Source organism: Vanacampus margaritifer, chromosome 5 (genome assembly GCF_051991255.1).
Source record: "Vanacampus margaritifer isolate UIUO_Vmar chromosome 5, RoL_Vmar_1.0, whole genome shotgun sequence".
NCBI classification, from domain to species: Eukaryota; Metazoa; Chordata; class Actinopteri; order Syngnathiformes; family Syngnathidae; genus Vanacampus; species Vanacampus margaritifer.
In genome coordinates, this window is record NC_135436.1 from 27,782,864 (window position 1) to 27,810,178 (window position 27,315).

Here is a 27,315-nt window from a genome sequence, read left to right on the forward strand (position 1 = left end):
TCTGTTCCACAGGGTCGAAATTCAAACCTATTAACTCATTCGAACCCAAAAATGTGTAAAACCGGGGGTTTTATACCTTACTCCCAAAAACGTATTTACATGTTCATACAGAAGGCTTTGATGCAGCTTCTGACATGAAGAGGTGGCTTAAAGCAATGGTACGACAAGCAGGTGGCAGCAGAGTATAAGAGATCAGTCCATGTTGCAACAAGCTCTTTTGTCAGTGTTTTCAACAGAAATGTGAATATTGATGAAAATTTGCAATATTCTGACGCTAATTGTTGCAAAACGGTAACGATTAAAAAAATATACTTTTATACAGAGTATAAGAGATCAACCAGGGTCATGTTGCAAACAGGCTGATTTACCCACAGTGCTAAACAGATTTGTGAATAATGATGAAAGTTAGCTATAGTCTAATCCTAATTGCTGCAAAACGGAAACGGATAGAAATATACTTTTTTTTCTGATGAAAGAAGAGAGTCTAATCTTTCTTTTGGTAGCTTCCATGTTTTTATAACAATAGAACACAATATTCTGTGGGTCTTGCAAAACCCGTCAAAATCCAGTCAAACAGCCGGGAGCGAAGGGTGTTGCTTCAGTGAAAATGGCTGCGGGTGAATGAGTTAATGACTTTGCTTGAGTTTACACAAGTCAACCATAAAAATAGTCGCAAAAAGGTACGTCAGTCAAACCCGATCTTCTTTTTGAGTGTGGTTTTATTGATTGATTGTTTTGATTGATCCTACACAGTAAAGAGTAGAAAGGAAGGCGGGGCACTCGAGGCGCTTTTGGCACAAGATTGACTCGAAGAAGAAGAAAAAGCCAATGGGGGTGAAGGTGCGGTCACTTGGGGTGGAAGAGCAGCGGCCTCACCATTCCCGCCAGGACCTTGGGCAGCTGCGAGGCGATCACCTCCGTCATCATCTCGGGAAACTCCACCTTCATGGCGTCGGCCTGGATGAAGGTGCTCAGGCAGAACAGGTTGACCTTCTTCACTATCTGTTGGGCAGACAACTTTTTCACATTTCCCATTATGGGACCCGTGCCGAGTCGAGCGGCGGGGCGTGTACTTCGTGCATGGCGTCCATGAGCTTGGTGAGGTGGTAGAAGCGCTGCGAGCTGGCGACCACGCCCTTCTCCTTCCCGTGGATGGCCTTGGTCAGCTCGCGGATGTAATTCTGGCGCATCTCCTCGAACGCGCCTTGGCTTTTCAGACCTTCCAGAGGCACTGAGGGGCACAACACACACGACAATTTTCATTGGACCAGAATTTTCCCACATTGGGGAGAGTTCAAGAATGTTTTTCGATGTAAGATAAGGATTCCGTGTTGGCGCCCTCCAACATACTGAAGTCCAAATGCATAAAGAAGAATGGTAGATTGTTGTACTTGCCATAAATTTCGGCAGCTCCCATCAATGTTTCTTTTAGCCTCTCGGCAGCACCCCTGACCAGTTTTCTTCTCGTTTTCAGAGGTGACAAATCCAAACCCTGCCACAGTTTGACTTAAGCCTCAAGTAATAGCTAGCTAGCTCCCTAGCTAGCTCCCATGCTGCTCGTCGTACCTGCTAGCTAGCTAGCTAGCTAGCATCGATGGCTAAAGCCAAACTGTGACAGGGTTTTTACTTTCTGGACCTGGATTTGCCACCTCTGCTCGATTTCATTCATTTTTTAGTAATGTCACTGATATTTTACATTTTCTTCGTTTGACCGTTTGCCTGTGTTCCATTTAAGGGCTTAGAAAATGCTAGAGCGTTTAAATTGTTTGAAGAAATTCCCGTCAAAAATGCATTTGAACTATTTCTATTAGTTTAAAATTTTTTCCTACTTTTGTTAACAAGAGTATGAAAACCTAGATTTTTTTTTTATTATTGTATTACAGCAGATATAAAATTTGTGATTAATCGTGAGTTAACTAGTGAAGTCATGCGATTAATTATGATTAAAAATTGTAATTGCCGGACGCCCCTAATTTTTAATGATCTTTTCTTTAAAAGAAAAAATATATATTAAAAAGAAAAAAATTTAAAAAAGAAAAGAAAAGATTGTAAAATTTGTGATTAATCGTGAGTTAACTAGTGAAGTCATGCGATTAATTATGATTAAAAATTGGAATTGCCGGATGCCCCTAATTTTTAATAATCTTTTCTTTAAAAGAAAAAATATATATTAAAAAGAAAAAAAAATTAAAAAAAAAAAGAAAAGAAAAGATTGTTAAAAATTAGCGGCGATTAAAATTTGGAATCGTAATTAATCACATGACTTCACTAGTTAACTCACAATTAATCACAAATTTTATATCTGTTCTAAATGCACAAAAAAAATCTAGGTTTTCATACTCTTGTTAACAAAAGTAGGAAAAAATGTTAAACTAATAGAAATAGTTCAAATGAATTTTTGACGTCTACAGTATAGCTGTCAATGGCATTAAATAAGTTTTAAAGGGTTGTAACGTTAAATGATTTTTAAATTACGACATAATTGTTCTGTTTTTATTATTATTATTTTTAAAATCAGTTTAGCTTTGCAAATGGACCATTGAGCAGATGATAATCTATGCTTACTTGTTTTAGAAATTGTCAAACTTTCCTTTTCTACTAGCAGGTGATTTTCCTCATTAAGTTACTCATTCTTAATTTTACTACTTTGTCCTCGTTTTTACAAATCTCTCTCTCTCTCTTTCTTTCTTTATTCATTTTTTATTTATTAATTTATTTATTTCAATTTTACCTGTGTTAAGTAAAATGATGGCCTTCATGCACAGGAACTCCTCGCGGGTCACTTGAAGGTTGGCAAACTCCTGCGGGATGAACTGGATGGCCAAGCACAGGTCGTAAATGGGGGATCTCCTCATTTGTTCCCTAAGGAGGAAAAAATATATTAAAAAAAATACATATATATGCACAGTAGACAGTAATGGCCAGTTAAACACTGAGTACTTGTTTTTTGGAGACCCTATAAAAACAGAAGTTAAACAAAAAAAGTCATCTGTTGCCCGTTCTATGTATTCATTCATACTTACAGGCTTAGAACGAGGTCAGGCGCAAAGTACAAATATTCCCTGGTGACGTTCTGAAAGGAGCGCCAACCGAGAGAAAACACCATCAGGTTCATCCACGAGTACTGGATGAGAGTCATCTGGTCGGTGATGTGAAGATTACGAAAGCCTTAGCAAAGGAAATCACATTTTGAAGCAGTGATATTGGAATTGGTATAAATATATAGATTGTAATCGTCATGTTTAGTCCAATACAAGAGTAAAATCTGTTAAATAATCGATTTTAATGGCAAATCCTCGAAGTGATCATCCAGTTTTCAATGCCGTCTTCTGTCAACATTCGGAGTATATATATATATATATATATATATATATATGAAATCTCTTACGCAGTAGCGCCCCCTAGAACATTAAAAAAAAAAACACCAGATTGACCGATGAACATGAAATAGGGTGAAACTTGTCTATCATAAGTTACAGGCTGAAAAAAATTCTCAGGTACACATGCACAAATGGAACAGGAATTTGCAAGCAGCCATTTTGTGGCGGACGCCTACTTGGGAATTTGCCTAAGCAAAGCGTTTTTTTTTTTTATGTGGGTGAAGCATGACATCAAAATTTGATCTTGAGGATACGTCATGAAAAAGACGGTTTGAGGACACGTTCATCACTGCGTGCAGCATGATGAGGCCATTTTGTTTTCCGTGGACAATATAACTCGTCCGTTCGTCCGTTTGAAAGAACCAAGAGAAAATTAATCAGTATCTATCAAAGTAAAATAGCAAAATAAAAAAATAAATACTGTTCCTGCTGTGCATGCCTTGACCTCTTGGGGGCACTGTGGTGCCGCACGTGTGGAGATACACATTTACATGAACTTGATTGATTTAACTATTTTTTTGCTGATTAGAAATAATTGATGCCTTTGAGTATGTGTTACTGTGACTGTAAGTGTTTGTGTGTGAATATTTGTTATTAGAAATATCACTACAGGTAGTCGATGCTAATTTCCAATTAGCATGTCAATAGGGTTTTACATTGACTAAAAACATTAGCACTAGCAAATGTTTCTAAAGTTATGCATGTCTGTGAATCTGTACAGTAATTCTTGTTTTGCGAGTTAAAGCTCGCTCACGGAGGGCAGCCATTTAACACATTAATCGTTTTTTTCAATTATAATGTTTTTATATCGCAAGAAGCCCAAATCAAAACCATGATCACATCTCAAATAACTGCCCATTAGTCCTCTTCTTCTTTTTTTTTTCTCAGTGTTTCATGCCGAGACCTAAAACAAATCGCTTCTTTCGGGTCTCCACGGCAACGCTGGGCAGAGTAAGATTACCTGGCAAAGACTTGGACCACTTGACGATCCACAGCAGCTGCTTCTCGCACAGCCTGTTGAGGCTGTTGAGCAGCACGTGGGGGACGTCGGCCTGCGCGCTGTCGTAGCCCGAAAACACCACCTCAGGTTCGATGTTCTCCAGGATGGCGGCGATCTGCTGGGAGAACTGTAGCTCCTGGATGCCCGGCATGCCCGCCATGGCGCCCAGGGCCTGGCCGTCACCCGACACGGACAAGTGCGACGGGAACATGACCGAGGGCGACAAGCCCAGCGCCTTGAGGGCGCCGAAACGCTTCAATTTCCTGCCTGAGAAGGCGGAGCAAAAGGTTTGGTTAAGGAGCCGTGTTGCAAATCAACGTCATTGTTTGCTCTTCGGCGCCAAATACGTCCATGAATTTGCTAGCGGAGCATAAAAAAAAAAAAGCATCACACGTCAATATTTAATTCATTTTTAATTTACTGTATTATACTATCTGTACGAAAGAGGATTAGGGCCAGTGAAGGGGAGAAAAAATGTTGGCAGGATTCTAACTTTATTCTCAGCATTCTGATTTTAAAGTCAGAATTCTCACTTTATTCACAGAATTTTGACTTTAAAGTGAAAATTCTGACTTTAAAGTCAGAACTATGAGAATAAAGTCTGAATTTGACTTTAAATTCAGAATTCTGAGAATAAAGTCAGAATTCTCATTTTTAAGTGGGAATTCTGAGAATAAAGTGAGAATTCTCACATTAAAGTCGGAATTCTGAGAAAGTCAGAATTCTCACTTTATTCTCAGAATTTTGACTTTAAAGTGAAAATTCTGACTTTAAAGTCAGAACTATGAGAATAAAGTCTGAATTTTTACTTTAAATTCAGAATTCTGAGAAAGTCAGAATTCTCACTTTAAAGTCGGAATTCTGGGAATAAAGTCAGAATTCTTACTTTAAATTCAATTCAGATATCTGAGAATAAAGTCAGAATTCTTACTTTAAATTCAGAAATCTGAGATTAAAGCCAGAATTCTCTAAAGTCAATTCTGGGATTAAAGTGAGAATTCTCACTTTAAAGTCAAAAAATCAGAATGCTTTTTCCCTCTTCACTGGCTCCTCCAATTCTCCTCTGTATAACTGTCTACATGTGTTGCTGCGCTGTTTGTTTAAATTACGCAAATTACCCCCGAGCATCATTCCCGCTTGATAGCACTTGCGCAGACGACACGCCGGGCAGTTTTTCCTCCGAATCTTGTCCACGATGCAATCGTTCCGCCCGGCGCACAGGTAGCTGTGATGACCTTTAGGACGAGACGGCACAACAAGCAGCAAACGTCATTTAAAATGCTCTTCTTTTTTATTTTGAAATGCAAGAGGGGAGCGTAACAAGCACGAGGGGGGGGAAATGTGTCGAAGGACTCGTGAGTGTTCCGTGAAGAGCTCTGAAGGAGAAAATGAGATAGTGGCAAGGCTGTAAGGACGGAGTGACACGGCCATGATGAGACACGGTGGCTCTCGAGTATCCGCTGCGGTGTAATAAAAAGGAAAACAAATCTAAAAAGCCCCAGATAGTGGCGCCAACCACCTCGAGCGCTTACCAAAGAAGGTTAGCAGATGCTTTTTGGGGGCTTAATGGACATGAATGTTTGGTCTAAACTCCCCGAACGTCACAGTATTTTTCTTTTGTTTTTACATTCTGTTTTTCCATGTTCCATGTGGATGCTGAAGACAAAATTCAAATAACCGATTAATTAGACAATTCATTTAAAAATAATGGAATAAAAATAACCTCTATTTTGGTCCCTTAACACTTACAGCAGAAATGATCCTCAATTACAGGCAGAATATTTGTCTGTTTTACAGTCAGACACAAAAAATTGTCACAAAGTTACTTGAAGCGGCTAAATGCTGTAAAAATACAAAAAACTCGCTTCACCACCTTATGTGTTTTTCGCTATGTTTTCGTTTTGTTTTGCCACCGAAGTAGGCTATTACCTGCTAGCCATAACTGTCAGCGCATAGAAATTGTACTAAAAGCAAAATTTTATTCCAACCCGCGACTCTGCACTTTTGGGGTGACGACCTTAACCATTATGCCACAAGCTAGTAAATATTTTCCGGCACAGAATTTCATTTGTAGTTCTCACGCGATTCACAGGAAGCGCAAAGTGGCCCGTTGCCGGTCACGACAAAATTTCCACAAAACAGACAAACAAAACACCTTCCAAATTTGCTTGTGCACTTTTTTTCCGAGAGGGTCGTAGTAATCGAGTCATTGTGTGGAATGAGTCAGGAGAACATTTACCTCTCTGGGGGAAAAAAAGTTAGAGCTAATTAGCTAACAGAAGCATAACGAAGATCTTAGCTGAGAGGAGTCCTAAGCAACGGAATTAGCAACATTTCTGCTGAGCAGGTATGATTAGCATCTGTTTGATTATTAATTAGTGAACATTATAAAAAACAAACTTTAAAGGGATACATCTAGTGTTATAGTAACACTCTATTAATTCAAATAAGTCATGTTGTCAATGTAGCAGCCATGGCTAGCGGCTTCTTTACAGTGCTAATGCTAGCTTAGTATTGCTAGCTTTATTTTGTGATGGTGTTCTCTGTATCACAGTTAAAATTCACTTTTGAAACTGCATGCGAAATATGAAATATTATGAAATATGAATGGCCATGTTTGAGAATTGTATTTGAGCGTGTCAACGAGGGCCGCAGCTTTGGTTAAACTTGGTGTTGAGAGATTAGTGAAGTAAGGCTACTTTCCAATCTTGTGAGAGATTCTCTCATCCCTTTTGGAAAAAATAGCATTCTAATCAACTATAAATGGATCAGATAATTGATCTCACCTCATTGAGTCTCCATTCATTATCAATCTCCTCCCCAGAAGAAAGAGGATTTCGTTAGCTGCCCATTCATAAACGTACTCGCAAACATTCAAAGCTTCCATCCAATGAAAAATGATGGTGAACAGTTCCGTGTGTCCCAAGTCCTCACCTTCCACTGCTCTTTTAAAAAACACCTTGCAGCTGCCGCAGGTTAGAACGCCGTAGTGGCACCCGGAGGCCTCGTCGCCGCAGATCACGCAGGACCTCTGAGGAGGCATACTGCGGAATTGAAAAACACACGTTCAACTTAGCTCAAAATGACAAATGTCAATTATACTAAACGATGCGTGGCGGGGAAAAAATCTAGGACTGGCGTCACACGAGATGCTACCTTGAGATACATATTTAATTTGTTTTTTGAGCATACTTGTAACCCAAAACATTCATCTCAAATCGGCTTTCCCCTATTGAAATAAATGGAAATGCCATTAATCTGTTCCAGCCACTGGGCAAAAAAATGTTTTTATTAAGGAAAACAGCACTCTATACTATTGTACTTGGCTACTTGGATGCCATATAATTTATGGAGACAGTCACAACTCCTCAGTATTATTATATTAGTTGTCACAGAGAGGACAGGAGAGGATAAAGAATACATGCCTGTGAGTGTTGTTATATTGTCTTTCTACATATTTCTGTACTAGTGTTTGTGTTCAAATGTGTTTAAGATGTGTTACACAGCGACACTGATGCTCTTTGTTAGCTTCTCTATGTCATGTCACATTGTTAGCATTAAGCTAAGCAATTCAGCAGCATGTCGACATCCATGCGGTCATTTTCACAATCATTGCGCTTCTGAGAGGAACTGTAGTAGGCACAATAAAAAATGAGAGTGACACCCGCACCCGGTATGTGTGGACTCGGGTTCAAATTTACCCGGCAAAGGCGTTGAAAGGCGTGTGGTTCCGCTGGGCCACGGCCTGGCTGTGCATCCCATTATAGCCAAACGGGTCCTCGGTCACCCCTGCCGGCTGACACCAGAACTGCGCCTCCCCGACCCCGGGCCCCACGGCGGGCACTTGCCAGCGGGCCACCTCGCTCTTGTACACGGCCAGGTGAGCCGGCGAGGGCGCGCTGGCGTCCAGGTGGAGCGCGGCTGCGCACTTCCCGGCCATCGCTTGGCTCTGCTGGGGCATCTGCTCCGCGGGGTTGATGTGCGCCAGGAAGTTGGGCGAAGCCTCCTGCGCCGGCCGAGGACCCGCCGGGGCGAAGCGCGCGCACTCCGGCTCTCCGAAGCCGTAGTGGGGCTGCTTGCGGCCGCCTTGAGAGCAGCCGTCGAGCGCCTGGAAGGCCGGGCAGGGCGCCTCCATGATGACGGACGCTTCTTGCTCGTCCTTGATGAACTTGGACGACATGCTGGAGCCGACCTGCGCCGTGTTGTCTTTGACGAAGTGCTGCCATTTTAAAAAGTCACTTCCACGCTCGTACGGAGTGTCGTCCTGTTGTTCCTGCTCCTGCTGCTCCTCTTGCGGAGCGTCCAACAGGTTGGCGCAGTCCCTGAACACCGAACCGTCGCTTTGACTCGGCGGCAAGCCGGCGGCCGCGTAGTCGCCGCCGCCGCCGCCGCCGCCACTGCCGCCACTGCCGCTGCCGCCAGCCGGGAGCTTCATGTCGTTGAAGTGCATGATGTCACCCACGGATTCGAGCATCCCGTCGTGGACTTTCTCCATCTCGAGACGCGAGTCCTTGTGCGCCTCGGAGCAGGACGGAGAGTGAGGAGATGAGGGCTCAAGGGAGTTTCCTGCTGTGATCGGCCCCCACCCACCTCCGCCGTGCTAGGCAATCATCTCCAAGTAACAGGTTAAAAACGTTTTATTTGCAACCGTCTTCCAAAATCGATGTCCCATAGAATCTGTCTTTTGGCGTCTCTTTTAAAGACAAACTTTTCCGTTTTAGGAAAGTGCGTGGAGATCCAATTAAGGACACGGGGATGATTGTTACATAATTACCGGTAAGCATATACACCAATGCAGAGCTGTGCTGTAGTGCTTAGTTGCTCCAGTCAGTTCTGAAAGTTTTTATATAAAAAGAAAAAATAACAAGAGCATTGTGGATTACGATGACCCGGATGACTGATAATCTATTCTACACAAACAAAAATATACTTGGTGTCATTTACTACAATTGTGACAGTGAGTTAAAAAAATATGCCTGTGAATAGTAATTATGCGTTTAGGGTAATGATATTGTACGATTTCCAGAAATATAATTAGTTTTACATAATGAAATATAAGGAGAACGAGTGTACAATATAATTTAGGTGAATAAAAAAAATAGTCATTAAATTAAAAATGTATAATTTTTAACCCCTTGTGTCACTGTTGCATAGGTATATTTTGTATGCAATATCGATTTAAAAATTCACATAGTTAATCAATATTTTTACTATCCCTTTTAAAAATGACAGTAAAATGTTCCAGTGCTTCTCAATTATTTATTTATTTTTTTGCACCGTATACCGCCTTAAAAAAAAATCTTGGCTCTCCAAGTATCACTATAATGAACAATATTAAATAATACTAGCGTAGAAGGCAAAAGTCTCTATCAAAAGTGAGGCAGTATTAAAAAAAAAATTTGAAAAAATACACTGTATGAACTGTCCCTAAATGCTGTAATAATTCAATTGAAAGGTATTGCACATAAATTTAAATAGAAAATAACAGTCCTAAAAGCAAACATACTTAAAAGTTAAATACAACTGAACTGTATTTAACAAATACATAATAGATTTTTTTTTAAAAGGTTTGTGCCACATAACATATGACAAATAACATTATGTACAGTCTGAAGCCTTACCAAGTACCATGTGTACTCTTACTACACTTTGAAAAATCACAACAAAAAATAAAATTCCAAACTTTTCAAACTGGTCAATTTGACCTGCGACATTACAGGAATGTTAAAACCCTTTGGATGACTTCATTAGTGAATTGAAGTAGAAATATGTATCCCATATTGACATCTGCCCTTTTTTTAGGGGGGGGGGGGGGGGTATGATACTGTAAAAGTCACGATCAAACGTTGCCAAAATGACCCAAATCAATACCGTTTTTGCTCATGTTGATATGCAAAGTACTGCAACAATCACAAGAAATACTTTTTTTTTCCATCCCCTCCCAAAAGTAGCTTGTTTGATGTCTGAGTGATGTTCTTGAATGCTGCTGTTACTTTTGGCGGTGATGCACACGTAGGCCTTGGTGCTATCTCCTGCGTCATAACCACGTTGCTATCAGTGGTGTGTGTGTGTGTGTGTGTGTGGGGGGGGTGCGAGGAGCAGGGGGGGTGGGGGGGTTGCTTCTCATTGTGTGGCCTACATTACATTGTGACTGTAGGATAACAACTGTCATTTTTTGTATCAGTGTGACATGTTGTTCATATGCTGCGGCGGCAGCCCAGATTACACACCTGATCAGGAAAGTCAAGTTAGCGGCGTTAACTTTGTTGTGAGAGTGTAGTCGCACTTTGTTTGTTTTTTTGCAACTACACACTTACACAACTCACAAAAAGTTAGAATTGTTTGGCTTTGAGGTGAAGTTGCAGGATCAACCTATAGAAACATCACGTATGGAGAATGCCCACTTGTCTGCCTTTCTGTGACTCTTCCAGTCTCTCTGTATCGCTGGATGGATGATGGCCGTTCATTGTCATCTGTTATGAATTTGCACTATATGAATAAAAAAAAATGTCTTATTGTCCTCTGACAGTTGCACAAGAATCCTTGAAGAAGAAATGTTGCCAAAAGATAAGCATGCATTATACAGCCACATCCTTGTTTTAACCTCCTATATGGAGCAAAACAATCCGATTGTGAAAAACACACGAGGTTATGTGTCAAAAGTAAGAGAGCCCGACACCGCCATCGTGTGGTTGATTATGACATTGACCAAGTTCCATGTTGTTGGCCAGGGAGGGAAAACTTTTGTGCTGAAAGGCCCATACTTGTATAAAAAAAAAAAAAAAGAAGACAAATAGTCTTAAATAGTTTATCGGGAATAATAATAAATATAATAAATAATAATGAAGGATAATTTATTCTCATTATTTTTATGACTAACATTATTAATGAATTTAATTATAATGAACCAATTATTTAATGAAATAAAGTTTTTTGTTGTTGTTGTTTTAAATAATGCAGCAGGTAGCCCCCATAGACCACAAGTAGCCAACAGCCTGTTCTAAAAATTGGTCACCAGGGATGAGAAATTGTGATTTTCTAGGAATGTTGTAGAAATGGTCATTTGAAAATGCCTACACTGGCAGTGGTTTATATAAATACCGCATTGCATATTGATATTGATCTGTTTCCTAATTATTATGCATGATCGGTGTCCTCACATGAATACCATAAATTAGTCATAATAACATTAGTAAAGGTAATTTCAGCATATTTAACAATTTAGAAGTGTTGCCCCTCACATAAAATCAGCTACAATATTTTGCAACAAATTAGAAATTACCTTATATGAGGGGGTCAAAACATTAGGGACAGCTCTCAGTATCAGAGCAGAGCAGTAGAACATTGCAAGCCACAAATTATCTGACAGTGTCAATCAAAACTGGTCTTATACAGTATGAACAGTTTATTGAACTAGCGTACCCTAAAATTTGACTTTGAGTGTATCCTTGCATACAAACTAATGAGACTCATGATGTCCTTGTGTCACTTCACTCAGCTGCCTGATGAGCTCAGCCAGGGTCTTCACTTCTCGCTTGCCCATCCCTAGCAACTCGAAGCGGAGGCTGGAGATGTCCCGCTTGATCTCGTTCAGTTCGCCTGCGGGACACGATGTTTCGCGATAGAAATGCAGAGAACATTGTGTGCGTGTGCATGTTTGTGTGTGCGCGCTCCAAATCACCTTCATTCACCTCGTCGTTTTCTTTGTCTCGCTGCGCTTTCAGGATGTGTCTCTTGACGAGGCGGTTCATGATCTTCTGGAAATTGGAAATAGAGGTGGGTAATTTTTAAAATGACATGCTTATCTTTAGCAATATGTCGCCGTGCTAGAGGCAAAATCACTGAAATGAAGAGTTGAAGGTGACCATAACGTATCCCTCATGGCCTCTTCTAAGTTCTTGTCATGGTTTCCAATGCACAAGCGGATTCAATTCCTTGACCTAGTGGGGGAGTTGTAAAAACATTGCTGGCTCTACTGTACATCCAAGTAGGCTTCTGGCTGTAAAATATCTTGTTGGTAGTAGCAATTTGAGATCTACAAAAGTATCAAAATATGATCAAGTTTTATCATCTTACCTGACACGCAACAAAAAATACAGATTTACTTTTCGGAATATGGCTTGAGAATGTTGAGCTCAGTAAGTAATTTGGTAGCTAAATAGTTGGGAAGGAGTACGTTGTAGGTAGGTGACGTTGGTTGGTAGGCTACAATAGATGTAGCTAGGTAGGTGTAGTTGGTATGGGTAGGATGTTATAGTTGGTAGGTAGCTTGCTAGCTAACTATCTTTGTTGGTAGGTCACTAGCTAGCTACTTGGTTGGTTGGTAGGCTACAGTAGCTGTAGCTAGGTAGGTGTAGTTGGTATGGGTAGGAAGTTATAGTTGGTAGGTGGCTTGCTAGCGAACTATCTTTGTTGGTAGGTCGCTAGCTAGTTACTTAGAGAGAGCTAGCTAGAATGCTGTGGTAAGAAAGTATATTGGTAGGTAGGTAGGAAGGTAGTTGACGTTGGTTGGTAGGCTACAATAGATGTATGGGATAGGAACTTATAGTTAGCTAACTATCTTTGTTGGTAAGTCGCTAGCTAGCTACCTAGCTTTACAATAGGAATCGTTAGTAAGGGTAAGTAGGTTGGTGTAGTTGGTAGTTAGAGGTAGGCAGATAGATGTAGGTAGCTATGTGATGTTGTTAGGTAGATAGGTAGGTAAGGAGTTAGTAGGAGTACGTAGGAAGGTCAGTCAGTCAATAGAAGTAGGTGGATAGGTAGACAAATAGATTATGATGGCTGTGTATAATAGGTAGGTAGGTTGGTCAGTCGGTAAGTTTCCTTCAGGTAGTTGTTTAGGAAGCTAGGTGTAGTTGGTAGGAGGTTACGGAGATTGTGCAGTTGTTATACGAGGTAGACAGCCAGGTATGTAAAAAGATAGATTGTTACTTGATAACGTGTTGGGCAAGCAGATGCGTCCACTCTGGAGTCTTCTTGTTGGCTTAACTAAAACCCAAAACGAAGAAGAAACATGAGGCTGACAAGTCAACTTTTACAAAATGAAAACTCAGATTGACTCATGTTCTCTACCTTGTTTCGTTCCATTTGGTCACACTGCATATTTTCTCTGACTTCTCCTCGAACTGTCTCCCAAAAACATCCTTTGAGTCCACGCATGAGTGAAGCAACCGGGCCGAGACTTGGGAGCAGGTTGAAGGGGACGGGCAGTGAGCCGCCTTGCTCGAAGTACGAGAACCACAATTTGGCTCGGGCAAACTTCCACTCCACGTCAGCGTCACCCTGAATAACACACAAAACTATTTCTTCAGGGCTGTTGGAAGCGTAGTGGTTCACGTAGCTGCCGTGGCCCAATTCACGTTTTGCACCCCCGGGACTGGTTGCTAGCTAATCACACACATTATAGACAAGCAACCATTCACACTCAAAATCACACCAATCAGGTAATGACCCTAATATGTGTGCTTTTAGAATGTGGAAGGAAGCCGGAGAAAGTGGAGAACATCCAGGCAACAAAGCGTACCTCTATCTCTTGAAAGGAGCTATTGAACATGGCGATGAGCATGTTCAGCAAGACGATCACCATGATGACGTTGTAGACGCCGTACAGAATGTAGCCGATGTTCTCGATGAATTTGTGGTCGATATCGATTACCACCGACTTCACTTCCGACAGGCCGAAGATGGTCCAAAAGAGCGTTTTGAAGCTTTCCTCCAACCTGTAATGAAGAGTGGTGGGAAGAAACAAATTATAAATATTTTGGTATCGTGCAACAGCTACAACATGGATGAATGTGAACCAAGCTGCCATAACGAAGACGATGCAACAGATTCGGAGAAGCAAAAGCTTATGATCTGTGCCCTTATAGAAAAGAATGGTTCGACAGGATAAGAATCCGATTGGAATTGCAGTGCAAATGCAGTGTGAACCACAACTCACGTGGTGAAAGCGTCGTTGTGCTTGGCCCCGAGGTAGTACGAGTACAGGTTGAACATCCCCACCATGAACGCCACAAAGACGGTGATGAAAATCACCAGGAACTTGAAGATGTCCTTCACCGTCCTGCCGAGTGAGATCTGGAGCGGGCCAAAGCTCTCGTTGGCGGGCAGCACGTAGGCGATGCGGCAGAAGCTCAGCACCACCGCGATGGCGTACAGGCCCTCGGAAATGAGCTGCGGATCTGACGGAAGCCACTTGACTCGGGCTGGAAGTGGGGAATAGAAGAGAAAGAACGGACTATAAATGGTGCCAAATCACAATAGGATATAAAAGGAAAGTAGTCATTAGTGTTAAGGATGTGCCATTTGCTGTTTTATAAATTGGGGAAGGACCAATCTTCTCTAAAGGAATAGGTTCCTTAGAGAACCAAAAATGTCCGAAGAAGATGAATTGAGAATTCTTACGAATAGAATGCTGACATCTATGAAATGTTACAACTGATAGCATAAAACCAACTTCTTCAAGGGTCTTGACAAGAAGTCTTCAGATCTATGACTTACCGAGCTGAAAATACTGAATGTCCGATGGCAGGGAGGTGCTGGACAGGTTTACGTGGTGCTCGTCCACGTAGCACTGAGCGGCGTACACGTGCCAGAGCGCCATCAGCCGTGCAATGAACGAGCTGGTGAAGATGGCCAAAATGTTGAAGTCCAGAAGGTTCCACGGTTCTGCAATATACTCTCTGATGTCCTGGGACCAAATATCTTTGCATTCTTCCCATATTTTCCCTGTAGACGCAGAAAAACTTCACACTGTTCACTATGACGAGGAGGTAGATAGGCATGTGGGTCGGTTAGTAGGAGAAAAACTAAAACCTAGAACCCAGGACATGATGAGAATCTCCATCCAGGTGAAGGGTGTGATCTTCATGCGGAAGAGCTGAGAGGGCCGATCGTGGGAAGTCATGTTGGGCATCAGCGGCGGACCGTTGAAGCGGTCAGCTGCGTTCAGGACCAGAAGGCATAGGAATGCCACAAAGGAGGCGGCATGGGCCACAAACATCAGGAAAGGGCTGGACATCAGCTTCCCTAGCTGATGGAATGTGGGGGAAACAGGCAGGAACAAGATCGTTTCAGATAGAACACAGAAATGGGGGTACCTTTTCCGGCTACAAAAAACTGTACATACAGTAAATGTTTCCAAGTTGTAAGTAGTAATAGTCTTGACGGATACAAAAACTGAATCAATGAGGGTACCAGTACCACCCTCAGGACACTGATAAGGCACTACCTATGGTCTCATTGCCAACCTTGCTGGATGGTGCAATCCAGGACACGAGTGCCAGAACGGGCAAGCCAACTGCGACCCCAAGGACCAGGAGAATCTTAACTGCCATAGTCCATTGACGTAGTCCAGAAACGTTCTGATACCAGATGGAGAGTAGCCGTTGCTGGCAATTGGGATGGGCCACAAACTGACAAACAGGCAAAGAGTAAACACTACAGGGGCTCGAATATATAAAGACAGTGCATTGGTCAAACAATCACCTTCTTAACTTCATACTTGATGGCAAGTTTTAACCTGGCGAGGTTTTGCCCGCTCTCGAGCGAGTCACCGTGCAAGATGGCCTCAACTTCCTCTGTGTTCTGGCATAAGTCCAAGAGACCCACCATGAAGTCTTTACACTGAATGGACAGTTTCTTGTAGTCGTTCTGGTGCAAAGGGATGCAAGGCGGAAGTTAGCATGATGCACTGGTCGAACATTAGAATGTAATAGTCAGCTAACTTCAGTAGTTTGATCATAACTAATGGACAGATTTCAAACACCCTGAAGCTGTCTGGGATCTGGGACTCAGGCCTTTAGTGGATTTGACATGGGGATTGGACTGTATGGGGCAACTTAATTTAAGACCAACTGGAAGGTTGGACTGGTTGTTGGAGATGCCAGATTACCTAGTGAGCGCTGCTCACATATTCTTGAGGGCGCAGAACCCTAATTCCCTCCATTCATGTCCTAATTTAAGGGATATTGTCGACTACAAGAATGATCCATAGTCTTGTGGTAGCCTAAAAACCACCAGCTTCTGGTGCTCAAAAACATCTATATCAGTAAGCTTGGTCTGCAGGGTATCAAATACTCCAGTCCCCAAACCGCTTCTCTATCGAGACAAAACAACTGTCCTCTTAAAAATCCTCTGCACTGTATTTTTTACCTTGAACTCCATCTCGGTGCTCGCCAAGACTGCCAGCTCATGGCTCAGCTCCAGCGCTGCCATCACGGGATCTTCATTGGAGAGCGAAAGGTAGGCTGGACTGGCGAGACCTCTGTAGGCGTCAATGCGTGACTGGGAGTGTCTGAAGGAGTCATCGGCCTGCTCTTGGCTGCAGGCGCTGCACCAGCAGAAGTAGTCGTGGGGCCGCTGGATACGAGCCCCCCTGGCGAGAAGCAAGTGCACAATCTCGTAGTCGTGACATTGGGAAGCCAGGATGATGGGCGTGATGTCGTTGGAGAAGAGGCTGCCGTTCTCGTCGTATGCAAAAAGATCTCCATGTATGTCCACCTGACTGGGGCTGGACGTCAACCTCTCAACGTCCGCAAAGGCCCGGTGACTCAAGATGGCCTCCGCAATGCGCACGTAACCTTTACGGATGGCTAAGAGCAACGCGTCTCCCATCCTGGTCAGCTCTTTCCTCTCCAGGAGCAACTTGGTGATCTCCAAATGCTCGTTGGCCACAGCCAGCTGCAAAGCGTTCTGGCCCGTGAATTTGACGCTGTTGACGTTGATGTCCGGCAGTTCGTCCAGCAAGCGTCTCACTTCAGGAACATTGCCGCATATAACAGCCTCTAAGAAAGCTTCCTCAGTCAGGGAGAGGCTGGATACGGGATGGTCTCGGAAGACGGGGACAGCGCCCCATGAGGGCGATCTTGAGAGTTTCGCTGTCATCTGCCAATTTGTTATGCCATCACTGAACACAGGAGAACATATGGGAGACTTTTAAACCATTTCTTTTGGTGTGACGGTACATATATTTGTAGGACTTTTTTTTTAAAAAGTGGAAGTCAACCTTAAACATTTCTTGATAATATGTTATATGTGACCTCACTAGTCTAAACATGACATTCTGATTAATATTACATTTATGGAATAAGAGTTATGAAGCAAACGCCAGCCATTTTTATCCATCTCAGGGGGCGGCCATTTTGCCTCTTGCTGTCGCCTGAAGATGACATCAATGTTGCTCAGGAAACGACCATTCACAGCTCAGCTGTTTTCTGAAGCCTGAGCTGTGATTGGTTGTTACCTGAGACCTGATCAACATTGGCCGTGTCCATTCTGTTTGGCGATTCGGACAGCCAGCTCACGACTTAAATCTCAGACTATTTATTGTAAATGAAAATGTTTTAAAATTGCGCTTTATTTCCTTTGTTTCACATAGTTTCAACTAAAAACAAATTAATTATTTCCGTAGTATATATTTAATGCATCGCTTTGATTCCCGCGCTTGTGCCATGTTTTTTTCCATACTCGCAATGCATTGTGGTCTATATCAACCCGCTTGAGTGAACATCGATGTTCACTACTTTTCAGAGTGCATTGTGGGTAATTTTGACTGCCCTACATTTTCGCTCCCTGGACATTCGGACACCCCTACAAAATGGCGTGACCCCTCAGTAGGGCACTATATGGAGTAGGGTGCACATTTGGACACAGCCACTGATGTCATCTTCAGTCGACAGCAAATGACAAAATGGCCGCCCCCTGAGATGGATAAAAACGGCTGGATTTTGCTGCTTATGTCGTATTCCACTAACACAATATTAACCAGAATACGATATTTAGACCAGTGGGGCTGCCACCTCTGGATGGATCGACGTTCATTCTCTCTATTGATTCTGAATCAGGGGAGCGTTTCACAGCCACGCCGTCACTGTGCCGGTTTTCTAGATAGTCGTTCGAAAGCTCATTTATTTTCATCAACTCGACTGCGCGCATATCCTGCAGAGAGCGTCTGAGATGTGACAACTCTGCGGAGCGGATTTATTACTCTCTCCCCACGAAGGACACCACCCACAGACTCATCATCTGCCCTCCTTGACACCCTCAAGTTCAGCCTTGAAGGAGGCCGAACCCGTGGAGGACACTCTCGCAGCATGTTGCCAGGCTTTTTATAGGCTTTGTGTAAGCACAGCATTTGGTGTGTTTACATGTGAGAAAGTCCCTCGAGATCAGCATATGGTGTTCGGCGGAGGACATTGTTTCAAAGTGAATCACCAAACGTAAAAAAGTAAATCTGGTTTTCCGGTCACTAATTGAATTTGAGCGATGCACTCACGGCAGCCGGTAATTGCTGCAGCTTACGATGACTGAGCGAGACTTCCCCTTTCATCCGATTGTAAGCATTGTTGGAAAGGATTAGCGCGCGCGGAATTGAGATGAGCGGATGTGTAGTCACGGGCCACATAATTAGGTACAGCTGTACAACATTCAAACAAAAATGTTCAACTGTTAAGAAAGGTATTGATTTATACATGTGTTCATTATGGTGGTTGTAGTTTGCAGTGCTGCGCTCCACAGAAATTAAAATTAAAATCCAAGGATTAAACACACTAAAATATGTTCCTTTCAATAGTACAAATAATTTTAGTACAAATTAAGTCATCAAAGGGGTGTTTTGAGGCAGATGAAAATGTGATGTACTATTGACAAATAATCTTGCTTAAATTAAATATCACAAATAAAAAGCATGCAGGACAGTATCACCAAGCCCATTTTGGTGGAGATGTAAATAAAATGACATAATAATCATAATTTTTCCACTCACCTCAAAGAAAGACATCTGTCTGTCACGTTCCAGACAGTCTCACTGCAGTAAAGTCAAATAAAATAACATACTGCAGCTTGTGTCGGTATCCGGTCAACCTCTTGTTTGCCTGCCTGCTTGAGTGACCAAGAGGTTGTGGTGACCAAATTTAATTTTGTGTGAGGTCACACTAGGGATGGCGCTGTGCAGCCTCTGTCCTACCAGTGATCATGCAATCAAATTATGGATCTCTTTTGAATTGAGAGGGTGTTCCAATACCATAAGGAGATTCATAGTTTGTTTTTCTTTACTATGGATTAAGATATCGATCACTGCATTATTTCATCATTATATTTTATTGCTTTATATTCGAAATCAATGGTTCTTTTTACACCACTTTAGAAAAAAAGTTCTAAGCTTGACTGGCTATAGCTGCCACACCACCATCATGGCCAAGATTAAAACACAGTAGCGAAGTAGCCTACTGGGCCCGAGTGTTTGTGGAAAAACAAGGCAGAGGTTTTATTCCTAAAAAGTATATTTAATAGTATTTAAAGGCCTGTAAAATGACGTAACACTGAAAACAAACTGTTATAAAAGATGAAATGCAAAAAGTTCACAACTGAATTGTACTAACCCAATGTACTGTACTATAATGAGTAATAGTACATGTTATATTCTTAGCGTGTGTCCATTTAATAAGATGCCGCTTCCGTTCGGGTTTACAAAACCAAAAACATCAATTTCGTGTGTATTTGGCGGTCTCTGCTGGACAGTTTTGGTACGCGCACAACAACCGTTGCCAAGGAAGTGCGTCCTGAGTTGTCTAATGATGGCCGCAAGTTCATATAGAGACAGGTGAGCGCTCGCTTTTTTAACTAAAGTAGTTAAATAAGTCACACACTAGTCACCGTACAACATTGACGTCATATTTGAAGAGTGTGACAACTTTATAGTAGGCGTTTTAACAAAAATTATTATCGTTAGCTAACTAAGCTAAACCTGACGTGTTAGCTCGCCACCATTTTATATAACATAACTTATTTTCTAATCGACAGATTCAACACAATGCAAGCACGAGGGTTACATTCGACATCACTGTGACATCATAAACGTCAAGGCTCTGCAGCAAGGATGCAGCCATACAAGGAAAACTTGCACAACTGCAAGGTTGTTTTTTGTTTGTTTTCTTTTAACATAAGACGTCACGTCAACTATTACAAAGCTAATGAATAAGTGGCTAGCTGACATGGCACGTTTGGTCACATTCATGAGCGGTAGCAAGAGCATTATTCCTGCTCTCAAATGTTTGAAAGACTTAAGGCTTGCTGTCCCCACACAGAGATGAGTGATGTCGAGCCTCCAGCAGGAGAGAGCCGCTCTAGTTGAGGAGCAGAAGGTGAACCGACAGCGATCTCGCAAATGTGTGCAGGAGACCAACCGCAGATGCAGGTATGGCATCCACCCAAATTTAACCATTTAAAAGTTTCAAAAGCTGGATTTTTTTTTTTTAAATGAACTCTTTTTAGGCTAAACTTTTTTCGTCCCTTATTCTTTTCTTTCTATTACAGCATTTACGTATTTACTTATTTATGTACAAATAACCCCTCTTATATGGCACATTCAATGTAGTCACTTTCTTATTTATGTCTGCATCAGGGATCTGAGGGAGAAACAGAGACTGTGGATTCTACAGGAGCAACGGCGGCGCGAAGAAGTCCTGCAGCAGCGCCGGCAGAAGATCCAAGATGTCACTGAGCAATTCCAGAGGGCTTACGTGCCTCCCTCTCAGAGGCCGAGCCAATGCGAGCGGCTCACTTTGGTCAAAGATTATCCAAATTTGGATGATGCGCTCAGTCAAATTCGAGGCCCCAGGCTGGCGTCTAACATCAACAGGTAGCGCTGTCGATCAAGTAGTCAGTACCAGTTTTTAACGCGATAAAGTTTTGTTGTCACTTGTCGATTATTTTTTTTCTTTTGTGTTGTGACACAAAATTTGTGAGCTTTGGCTGCGCTGGGACGAAAGGGACGAAAAAAGGAGAGCCACTGTCACTGATACACTTTTTTTAATGAGATAAACAGTCAAACACACAAATACAAAATGAAAACACTCTCAAAGCGTAAATAAAAAATACGAGAATATATTTTTTAAGGAAGCTTCAACGGGTCTATCGCAAAAAAAGTTGAATATTTTAGAAAACTTTTTTTTTCCCCATTAGTAATAAGTGAGATGCATATATTTTATAGAATCAGTACACACAGAGTGAAATATTTCAAGATGTTTTTTTATTTAATTGGCTGTTAATTTTAATTTTGGTGATAGTAGCTGCAGCTAACAAAAAAACACAAATTCAAAGTGTTACATGCATGAGTAACAATTTTTAGTACAGAAATTAGGTAGGTCTTGTGTTTAATGGTACATGTACAATTGTTTTTTATCCTATGATAGTAACATTTATTGATGCACCAGTATCTCATTCACTGCCATTGACGGCTATAGACGTCAAAAATTCATTTGAACTATTTCTATTAGTTTAAAATTTTCCCCACTTTTGTTAACAAAAGTATGAAAACCTAGATTTTTTTTTAATTGTATTAGAACAGATATAAAACTAGTGAAGTCATGCGATTAAAAATGGTAATCGCCTGACACCCCTAATTTTTTATATATTTTTTTCTTTAAAAAAAAAACGATTATTAAAAATTGGGGGGGGGGAATATTACAATTATTTTATTTTTTTAAAGAAAAGATTATTAAAAATTAGGGGCCTCAGGCGATTACCATTTTTTAATCGTAATTAATCGCATGACTTCACTAGTTAACTCACGATTAATCACAAATTTTATATCTGTTCTAAATGTACACACAAAAATCTAGCTTTTCATACTCTTGTTAACAAAAGTGGAAAAAAAAATGTAAAAACTAAAAGAAATAGTTCAAATTAATTTATGACGTCTATAGTCGTCAATGGCAGTGAATGAGGTATGTAATGTGCAAATCCAAAACAATGAAGAAATATTTATATATATTTTTTAAACATCTACTGAGTTTGTTCCTGTGGTTGCTCAATAGTATTTTTTATTTTATTTTTATTTTTATGTGTCTTCAGTCAAACGGGCAGCACCTCCACTTCCAGACCCGTCGCTGCCTTGTCAGAATCCCCCCTTCACCACACTCCCGTTGCTGTGTCGGCATATGTGGGACATCAGGAGCCGAGCCCTTGTATGAGGAGGTGGCACGAGCTTCCAAAGAAGCAACTGGAGCACAGTGGACAGGTACGTTCCCTTCATGAGGATGCAGGTGGTGTCGACAACCTGAACACGGGCTGCTCAAACTGCTAATTTCATTTTTTTTAAATAGTCCAATTTTAGATAATTTTTTTGTTTGTTTTTCAATTAGGCTTGAGTGACTGAATAAATGTATATACAGTATATATATATATATATATATATATATATATATATATATATATATATATATATATATATATATATATATATATATATATATATATACATATATATATATATATAGATAGAGAGATAGATTAAAAATATATATAATTTAGCTGGAGTGACTGAATAAATGTCGCCATCTATGGGCAACTGAAAGCGCTGCAGCCTCTTGTGTGCTTGTGCAATAGGTAATGTGCAATAGAGATACATTTTTGTGTTCAGTGGCGTAGCAACATTCCCCAGGGGCCCCAAGCAAGAAAGGATAGGGTGCCTCTGCGGCCATTCGTAGGATACATAGTACGTCATTTAAAAATTTTACATATGCATCTTCAATAAACAATCAAAATAAAAAAATAAAATGACTAATCGCATGGTCGTTTACAAAAAAGCCTTACTATACATGGTCGTTTAAAAAATAAAAGACGCCTCATTGTTTTTGTTTTTTTTAACGCCTTACTATACATGGTCTTTTTTTTTTAAAGATACCTTAAAATACATGGTCATCTTTAAAAAAAAAATTAAAAAAGCTATACATGGGCGTATAACACGCCTTACATGGTCGCTTAAAAAAGAAACGCCTGGTTGGTATGGTTGTTTAAAAAAAACAGGCCTTACTATATACATGGTCGTTTTGAAAAAAAGAGTGCCTTATCGCCTGGTAGTTTCTTTGTTTTTTTTCCTAAATAAAAGCTTTACTACTATTTATGATCAATTACAAAAAAGTAAAAAATAATCACATGGTTGTTGCTGGGGTTTTTTTAAAGAGAAAAAAAACACCTGACTCAGGGAATTTGAGACGGTCAGTTGTCTTTGCTGCTTTCTAATGTGAAGGATACGCGGTTTGAATCAAATCAGTTGGCCCTTTGGGGCCCCCTGCTGGCTAAGGGCCCCCCAAGCAATTGCCTGCCTTGCCTAATGGGAAACTACGCCTCTGCTTGTTTTTAGATTCTAACCAAAATGTAATGACTTCACTATGGAACCAGCTAAGAGAACTAAGAATACCTTTGTAAAACTGAGTTTTAGTTTTAATATGACATCACATTTTCCATTGACATTTCAGGACGACAACGTGTCCCGTTGCTCTAAGTCTGACAGTCTGTCCAGTCAGGACAGTCTGGAGAACGAGGAACCCGCAAAGAGCACCGTCCTCCACTACTCGGAAAAGCCCGTCCAAGACCTCAAATGCCCCAACGACCTACGACCTCTGTTGCCGGTGCCCGGGCCCACCTTGGTCGCTGTGAAGCCGCACATCCACAGGCTCCCCGCGGACCTCAATTACAACCTACCCACCCAGAAGGAAACCTGCGCTTCTGTGAATAACCTCAACAAGTTCTCCACGGACATGGGCGCGTGGAAGCACATCAATACAGGAAGCCCAAAGTGCCACCTGAGTCAAGATTCCAGCGGGTCAAAGGTGTCATCGCCCGCAGCCTGCAGAGTCCAATTCACGAAAGGTATCCTCAAAACGATGCCCGGTGAAACACCGGCTGAATCCCCGCGAGCTCACGCCAACGCCGTCAAACCCGTTCAGTTGTTGGTGTGCGACAGCATCGAAGTGGCCAAAGCCAGATCCAAGGCTGCCGACTTCAAGAACGCCTCCAAGAAGCTGCGCTGGCTGGATGAGGAGGCGGGCGAATCCGACGGGGCGCGACCCAGAGACGGCCTACAGACGTGGGTAGATGTCGGAGTTCAAGTCAGCACCGACATGGTGGGGCCTCACATCCCTCAAGGGGACTACGTGGCCAGGGTCGGGGCGGGTCTGGTTTCCTCGGGCTTCAGCACCCAATCCCCGGTCCCGGTGGCCAGGATCCGGGGGGAGTTACAGACCGCCTTGAAGAACTGGGGTCCCACCAGGGGCCCGTACGTCGGCGACCAGGCTCGTGTCAGCCATCAGCTCGCTCCTCCGCCTCCCGAGGACACGCAGAGACTTATGACGGGCGACGGCGCCGTCATCAATACTCGCTTGCCGACCTCGTTTAGCCGGCCCACGGCCGACAGCAGCTGGAAAGGTCCGCTTGCTTTCCGTCATCCGCCGACGCCGGGGGGCGGCGGCAGAGGACGCAGAGTGACATCGAAGGAAAAAGTGTTAGACCGCACCCCCACTGACGATGAGATCTATCAGCTGTGCCAGGACGTCCGCAACGCATTCATCAGCACCGCCGGACAACAGCCGGACACGTCATTAGGTACACCTGCAAAGTGTAATGTCATCCAATAGAAAAGCTTTATTAATCCTTATGTTATGTTCCAAAGTTTATAGATTTTTTTCCCGTATTATATAATATTTAGTGTTTTTTCTTAAATGACTACAATGTTTAGTCATTAAAAAAAAACTAATAAAAAAATCTTCTACATGTTCATTTGTTAAGTCAACATAATCCATGACTGAAACAAATTTTAGAAATTAAAGTTACTTCATTAAATGAAGAAAAAAGTAAAAAAGTAATTTTTTTATTTACATACACGAATTATTTATATATATATATATGAAGAATGAAATATTAAAATATATATTTCAAAGTTGCTATAAATAAATAAATAAAACATTTTAAAAATATATTTATTTTATGAACATATATTAAATTATTTTTTTATGTTTTTTTACATTTATTTTATAATAAAGTTTGTAATTCAAAATATTGATTTTATGACTTAAAAACACACCATAAACATTTTTGGTGTATTTATTTTGATTGTGTCACCAGTAACCAAAACAGGAGCACCTCACTGAAGTTCTAGACCCACTTTTTAAACTACTGCTGTCGAATTAACTTTACTCTGACAGTGTCAATCAAAAGTCATTTGTCTCAATTTTCTCAGACAAAGATGGGGCCCTCCGATGTCAGGCTTTGACGGGTGGGCGGACTGCAAACAAATCCAGTGCGGATCAGAACCGACGACCTTCTGGTGCAGCCAATAGGAAACCTCCCGAATTCTTTAAGGTAAGAGAGCGGATTTTTTTTTTTTTTTGATTGGCAATTTAAAATGGGTCAGCATGGATTCTTCTGCTGTGGCCACTGAGTGCCTGTCAATAAGATTTTCACTATAACATGTCAACCTTACAGATAACATGTCTCCAGGGTGCAGATCAAGTGGGAATATCTCCCAAAGGATACTACACAGATCACCCAAACAAAGGTTGGTAGGCATCAAGTAGTCACGCTCCAAACTGGCGAGTCGCCCTAATCACGTTTTCTGTCACAGGCGCCAAAACTGCCAGCCAGCGCCGTCTGACGGAAAAGCACGCTCACGGTCCCCCGGAGGAACGTGCTGGCAAACCACACACGACCACCTCGCAGCCACACCAGCTGCATTACCAGCAGCAGTACCAGCGCCGACACCCGGCGCCGACGTCCATCTCCATGGAAGAGCAGAGAATCTTTCAGTCCCTGGACCGGCTCAACGGCCAGCTGTCTCGCAAAGGTGGCTTGCATTGACCAGCATCTGGACACAAGTCAATCTGCCAGCCCAACATGGTCGCCGAATGTAGTGCTTCACTTGCAGGTGAAATGGGCTCCGCTACCTTGGAACCAAGTGTGCCTTATGAAAGAACATGCACAACCAGTTGGGCAAGCATACAGTAAGCAGAATTACATTGAATTTCGCACTAACTTTGCAAGTTTAGCCATCATTCAGTAGCAATGAGGATCATCACTCACTAAAAAAAAAAGAAAATTGGATTTACTGGATTTACACTGCAGGTCCAAGTGCCTGATTCCAATTAAATGCACACTTGCATCATACTTTACTTGGGGCTTCAGTTATGGTGGAAGGAATTATGAACTCTTCCAAACAGCAGTCAGTGTTAGGACAAAAGCCTTAGGCTTTTTTTTTTTTTAGAAAGCAAAAATAATGTCAGACTAGAACCAGAACTAGACCTTTATTCGGGGTTAACCAGAGACAAATGGTGGCAGGTGTGCTGCCTTTCTGTTGACATGAGTTTGAATGTGATTGGTTAATTCTGAACACAGCTGAGGCTGCTCCATTACGAAGAAAATAGGAATCGCGATTAATTTGGGAATAATTGAAATCACGATGAGGACAATCATTTGTTTTTTGGTACAAAACAAGAAAAATGTAAATCTAAAAAAAATATTAAGACAAATACATTTCTTTGAAACATTATAATTATGCAAGTTCCTTTTGGACCAACCAAGATTTATTAAATTAGTCATTAAGAAAAACGACTCAAAATTAGTATTGATATTTATTAAATTTTGTTTACGATTACGCCATTTCCTATTTCGTCTGCATATCACGCTTATCCCAGTTGTGTCACTCACTCGAGAGCAAAAATGTGAATTGCGTCACTTGAAACCTAACTGTGTGAATCCAGCCTTATTTAGTGTTTTGACCTTTGACACCAGCTACCTCTGACAATCTTGCTTTGACATGCTACATTGTGGAAAACTGGGAAATTGGACATTTCCTATGGACCACCAGGAAAAGTGCATTGGAATACAGCTCAATGTTGGAGTGCCTTGGGTCAAACAGACGGACGGCACAGAGACATACCAAAAGACTATGAAGGACAATGGATGATCTATAACTATAAATACCGGCAGTTGTTGCCTATTTGTAGGGAATAAAGACTGTGGCCTGCTGAGTAGTACGAAAGCACCCCTAAAAATAATCAGAATTGCTTTTATTTATTGCATAACTATACCACAAACTTTGAGCCCAAAAATCTAACACCATTTAATTTTATTTTATTTTAATAAATGCATTGTTACAGA

At 41.6% G+C, this 27,315-nt stretch overlaps 3 protein-coding genes across 6 annotated transcripts; 1 reads left to right on the forward strand and 2 right to left on the reverse strand.

The window, feature by feature from the left end:
• Positions 1–469: 469 nt before the first annotated feature.
• pgr (progesterone receptor) lies at positions 470–8,955 on the reverse strand. Its single transcript, XM_077565762.1, has 8 exons — positions 8,082–8,955; positions 7,315–7,424; positions 5,499–5,615; positions 4,342–4,647; positions 3,024–3,168; positions 2,732–2,862; positions 1,074–1,231; positions 470–1,002 (listed from the first exon to the last, which is right to left on the reverse strand). The coding sequence occupies exons 1-8, from the start codon at positions 8,873–8,875 to the stop codon at positions 847–849; spliced, it is 1,917 nt and encodes a 638-aa protein (XP_077421888.1). The 5' UTR covers positions 8,876–8,955; the 3' UTR covers positions 470–846.
• cep126 (centrosomal protein 126) lies at positions 5,305–27,315 on the forward strand. 4 transcript variants are annotated; one of them, XM_077565759.1, is made up of 11 exons: positions 5,305–9,005; positions 9,102–9,156; positions 12,105–12,156; positions 20,182–20,293; positions 20,466–20,575; positions 20,783–21,019; positions 22,234–22,399; positions 23,640–24,765; positions 25,400–25,521; positions 25,645–25,717; positions 25,784–27,315. In XM_077565759.1, the coding sequence occupies exons 5-11, from the start codon at positions 20,475–20,477 to the stop codon at positions 26,014–26,016; spliced, it is 2,058 nt and encodes a 685-aa protein (XP_077421885.1). In that variant the 5' UTR covers positions 5,305–9,005; positions 9,102–9,156; positions 12,105–12,156; positions 20,182–20,293; positions 20,466–20,474; the 3' UTR covers positions 26,017–27,315. The 4 variants fall into 4 exon arrangements, with proteins under 4 accessions (XP_077421885.1, XP_077421887.1, XP_077421886.1 ...); XM_077565761.1 differs by lacking the exons at positions 5,305–9,005; positions 9,102–9,156; positions 12,105–12,156 and adding an exon at positions 19,826–19,981 and having other exon boundaries at positions 25,660–25,717; XM_077565758.1 differs by lacking the exons at positions 5,305–9,005; positions 9,102–9,156; positions 12,105–12,156 and adding an exon at positions 19,830–19,981.
• Positions 11,840–17,286, reverse strand: trpc6b (transient receptor potential cation channel, subfamily C, member 6b). The gene is made up of 11 exons (XM_077565098.1): positions 16,534–17,286; positions 15,868–16,032; positions 15,630–15,794; positions 15,196–15,412; positions 14,881–15,108; positions 14,321–14,585; positions 13,904–14,099; positions 13,453–13,662; positions 13,312–13,368; positions 12,062–12,137; positions 11,840–11,979 (listed from the first exon to the last, which is right to left on the reverse strand). The coding sequence occupies exons 1-11, from the start codon at positions 17,263–17,265 to the stop codon at positions 11,840–11,842; spliced, it is 2,451 nt and encodes an 816-aa protein (XP_077421224.1). The 5' UTR covers positions 17,266–17,286.

Excerpts from the sequence above, each read along its gene's own strand:
- pgr (XM_077565762.1), bottom strand. The coding sequence starts at position 8,875 with ATGGAGAAAGTCCACGACGGGATGCTCGAATCCGTGGGTGACATCATG. Across the intron at positions 1,232-2,731 it reads CATCATTTTACTTAACACAG|TGCCTCTGGAAGGTCTGAAA; the intron begins GTAAAATTGAAA and ends TGTGCCCCTCAG. Across the intron at positions 1,003-1,073 it reads TCATGGACGCCATGCACGAA|ATAGTGAAGAAGGTCAACCT; the intron begins GTACACGCCCCG and ends TCTGCCCAACAG.
- trpc6b (XM_077565098.1), bottom strand. The coding sequence starts at position 17,265 with ATGACAGCGAAACTCTCAAGATCGCCCTCATGGGGCGCTGTCCCCGTC. Across the intron at positions 14,586-14,880 it reads CATTCAGTATTTTCAGCTCG|CCCGAGTCAAGTGGCTTCCG; the intron begins GTAAGTCATAGA and ends CCCCACTTCCAG. Across the intron at positions 11,980-12,061 it reads AAACGACGAGGTGAATGAAG|GCGAACTGAACGAGATCAAG; the intron begins GTGATTTGGAGC and ends CGTGTCCCGCAG.
- cep126 (XM_077565759.1), top strand. The coding sequence starts at position 20,475 with ATGTCGAGCCTCCAGCAGGAGAGAGCCGCTCTAGTTGAGGAGCAGAAG. Across the intron at positions 21,020-22,233 it reads CTGGCGTCTAACATCAACAG|TCAAACGGGCAGCACCTCCA; the intron begins GTAGCGCTGTCG and ends ATGTGTCTTCAG. Across the intron at positions 22,400-23,639 it reads AACTGGAGCACAGTGGACAG|GACGACAACGTGTCCCGTTG; the intron begins GTACGTTCCCTT and ends TTGACATTTCAG.